The following is a 3,925-nucleotide window of genomic DNA, read 5'->3' on the forward strand; positions in this document are numbered from 1 at the left end:
GACAAAACTTTTCTAGCACTTTTATTTAAAACATTCATTCTATTATTAGCATTTCTTAAACAACATATAATTTTTACTAATTTTATTAAGTTTCAATCATTTACTCATTTCTCTTATGCTTTCTTGATTTTCTTAATTTTCGTACTTCTCCCCAAAGTTAATAATTAATTGGGACGAGGGAAGTGGTTTTTGATCTCATTTGAAATATATATAAGCATAACAATTTCATTCTTAATATTTAATAATAACTATAATTTTATTATTCTCACTAAAAAAATCATCATTTAATAGAAGCTGGTAACTCTTTTTGTTTACATATACAAGTTAATTCTAATTTTTATAGTTGTAAAATAAATATACTAATTAATTTATTCTCACAAAAAAATTAGAAGATAATTGGGCCAGAAATGAAACCATGCGTGATCAATTTGGGCCAGGCCGTCATAACGAAAGCCCATCTGAAATAAAGTTTGGTAGTATAATAGTGAGGCGCAGTTGTTTCGTATTAGGGTTTGAGTCCAGCAGCTGCTACTTAGTTTTATCTTCATCAAAGCTGTCGAAGTAGCACTCTCCACCATCTTCATTCACTAGCCATGGGGTATCAATTATTCTTCTCCTTTATCTTTACTTATTCATATTTTTATGTGTGCACTTGTATATATGATTCATGATATATGTTTGTGTTTATATTTTTGGTTAAATTGTTAAGTGTTTTATTTTACATATACATGTTTGAGAATTAGTCTCTCTTTTTTTGTTTAGATGGCGTCAAATAGTTTAAATCTGTGGTAGTTATATTTATGTGCCGGTGAGCATTTTAGGATTAAGATGGTGTGCAAATGATATTACTTTTCAATTGGGTATTCACTGTAATGGAAAGCTCTCATTTAGGCGGGATTGCTGGTTTCTAGTGGTTCCTTTTATTACTGTCTGTTGAGAGTGTGCGGAATATTTGACCTTTTACCCGACCAAAGCTTTTCAGTTAGTAATTTTTTAAAGTTGTTGAATAATATACATGTATGTATGTATGTGTCTTGTGAGTTATGATTATGTTACCAATGATGTTATCACATCTAACCAAAAACTAGAAATTTTTAATCCCAGTAGTTTTCTTGATATGTATCAATGGGATTCTACCAGAGAGCAATGCTGTAATCCCAAAATTATTCCCGAATGCTTAGTGTCAGTGTTTAAATTTGTTTTGCAAAGTGTACACCAAACAAATTGCCAACTAAGCAATTTGTATCCAATTCAGGAATACTTTTCAGAATTCTAGCATTTCTGTTCTATCAGTTCAGTAACACATAGACATAGTTTTATCTTTACAGTTCTATCAACGGATTTAAAAATATTTCTGATTTGTATCATGGTCTCCAATTGAAAAAAATGATGCTAGCTGTCGGTCCAAGCATTTAGAACTACACTATTCGTCTGAAACAGTGTAGCTATCAACTACATAACTTTGGATTAGAATTTGCTAGCTGATAGTGGACCCAAGCAGATAGTTATGGTGTTTCCAAAAGTGCCTCTTTTATCCTGTGAACTTGATTACCTTATTCTATGATTAATATAGACTTAGTTGCATAATTGTTCAATTTTTTGGAGTTGACAATTGTTATAATTATATTGTAGGAAGACAAGGGGTATGGGAGCTGGGCGCAAGCTCAAGTCTCATCGTCGTAGACAAAGGTGGGCTGATAAGTCCTATAAGAAGTCACATCTTGGTAATGAATGGAAGAAGCCATTTGCTGGGTCTTCTCACGCAAAAGGCATTGTTCTGGAGAAAATGTGAGATTTTGTATTTAATTCTGTGATGCTTTTTACTTGTTTTTTTTACAAATTTCCCGTTTAAACTGACTGATTTAATCTTTTAATTTTTGTTAATAGTGGAATTGAAGCTAAGCAGCCGAATTCTGCTATCCGTAAGTGTGCCAGGGTGCAGCTCATAAAGAATGGAAAGAAGATTGCTGCTTTTGTCCCCAACGATGGTTGCCTAAACTACATTGAAGAAAATGTAAGTTGTGTGTTTTACTGTTTTTCATTTATTGTTGCATCATTACTCTTGCTGATCTGTGACATTACTTTTTTGGCAGGACGAAGTTCTAATTGCTGGATTTGGACGAAAGGGGCATGCTGTTGGAGATATTCCTGGAGTTAGGTTTAAGGTTGTGAAGGTATCTGGTGTCTCCCTTTTGGCTCTCTTCAAGGAGAAGAAGGAGAAGCCTAGGTCTTAGATTGTCCGAAGAGTTCATCTTCTGCCTCTGTTTTTACTAGTTCTGAAATTGAAAATTTTAAATGGTATTGTAAACTTTTTGAGTGGATTTTGCAGAGGGCCATGTTCGCTTTTTCAAAGTAATTGTACTAGAATTTGGTGCACTATCAATGCTATTTGTTTTTGCCAAAATGGTTGAGGTGTTATGTTTGATAAGAAATATTACCTTTTTTCTATAATATCCCATTAAGTAGTTGGTTTATTTCGTAAACAATTTTTAATTAGGACTATTAAAGAAAAGACAGTGACTGGTGTGTATGTTTATCTTCTTTCCTTCATTTCCGGTTAACTTCTTCCCCTTTGTAATGATGAAAATCCCTCTATTCTGTTTGTGTTTGTTCTCCTTTTGTGGTGTAATATTTCCTACCTCGTTCCCGTTGGGCATGAAGTTCTGTTTTCCTTGTGCTCGATTTCTTATCGTCAACTTCTCTTGCTATCTTCACCTTTTTCCCGTTTTTTTATCAATTGGATCAAAAACTGACTTTGCCAAGAATGTAGTAAAAAAGTTGCAAGTATATATAACAAAGTTATATCAATATTAACATAATGTTGTGATAACAACATTTTGGAATAAAATTAGGGACTTGCTGTTGCTAGTCTTGGTGAACTCATTAGGGATTGTACTGGTTGGACCTCTCTGCTACAGGCTGAACTTCTAGCCATTGAGCAAGGTCTCTAACTTGGCTGGACGCTCCCTCCGAGGGATATAAACTTTCATCTTTGTTTTGAATTCAGTCAAGTAATCAACGGGATCATCATCCCCTTTAAAAGTTAAGTTTCCCTAGCTTCTCAACACTGCAATGGTGGTGCAGTTCTAATCTCATGATTGAATGACTGGGTTGTTTATATGTCTGCGCACATCTTTTCATTTCTCCATTATCTCCGATGAGTTTCTTTAACCATTCTTCCTCATGTTCTTAATTTTTTCATTATTGAGATCTGTATTGATTACATGATATGATGAAAGTGAGGGTGGATTTTGCCTCTGGAATATTTTCTCACGCGCAAAACAAACGACTCTAAGAGCATCTCCAAGATCATTCTCTTAATTGATTGGCTATTTTATTATATAATAATAGTTTTGTAAATTATAGAGAACCAAAAAGGGTTAAATATCAAAATGGTCACTCAACTGAATACCATATATCAGTTTCATCATCAAACTTAACGAGGTATCATTTGAATCACTAAAGTCATAATAAATATCAAATGAATACCTCAAAATAGGTGCTCGAGAATGAAAAATTATTTTATGGAGTTTTATACGTGTTTCTTGAATCCTATTACAACCAAATGAAAAGTTATGAATTCCTATTATTTTAGATGATCTAGTGAGATTTTTAAAAATTTATCTACTAATTATTTTTATTTAAATCAAAAAATATAACTATAAAATTAAAAATAAATAGTAGATCAATTTTTAAAAATCTCACTATATTATCAAAAATACTAGAATTCATACATTTTCATTTGGTTATAATAGAATTCAAGAAAAATATATAGAACTCTATAAAAATAATTTTTAATTCCCGAGCACCTATATTGAGGTATCCGTTCGATATTTATTATGACTTTAGTGATTCAAATGATATCCCGATAAATTTAATGATCAAACTGATATATGGCCTTCAGTTAAGTGACCACTTTGATATT

At 32.3% G+C, this 3,925-nt stretch overlaps 1 protein-coding gene across 1 annotated transcript; it reads left to right on the top strand.

The window, feature by feature from the left end:
* The first annotated feature begins 454 nt into the window (after positions 1-454).
* On the top strand, positions 455-2,404 carry LOC141693680 (small ribosomal subunit protein uS12). Its single transcript, XM_074498832.1, has 4 exons — positions 455-598; positions 1,633-1,788; positions 1,888-2,014; positions 2,094-2,404. Exons 1-4 carry the CDS (start codon positions 594-596, stop codon positions 2,232-2,234), a joined length of 429 nt encoding a protein of 142 aa, XP_074354933.1. The 5' UTR covers positions 455-593; the 3' UTR covers positions 2,235-2,404.
* Positions 2,405-3,925: the final 1,521 nt, after the last annotated feature.

This window comes from Apium graveolens, chromosome 10 (genome assembly GCF_009905375.1).
Source record: "Apium graveolens cultivar Ventura chromosome 10, ASM990537v1, whole genome shotgun sequence".
Classification (NCBI taxonomy): Eukaryota; Viridiplantae; Streptophyta; class Magnoliopsida; order Apiales; family Apiaceae; genus Apium; species Apium graveolens.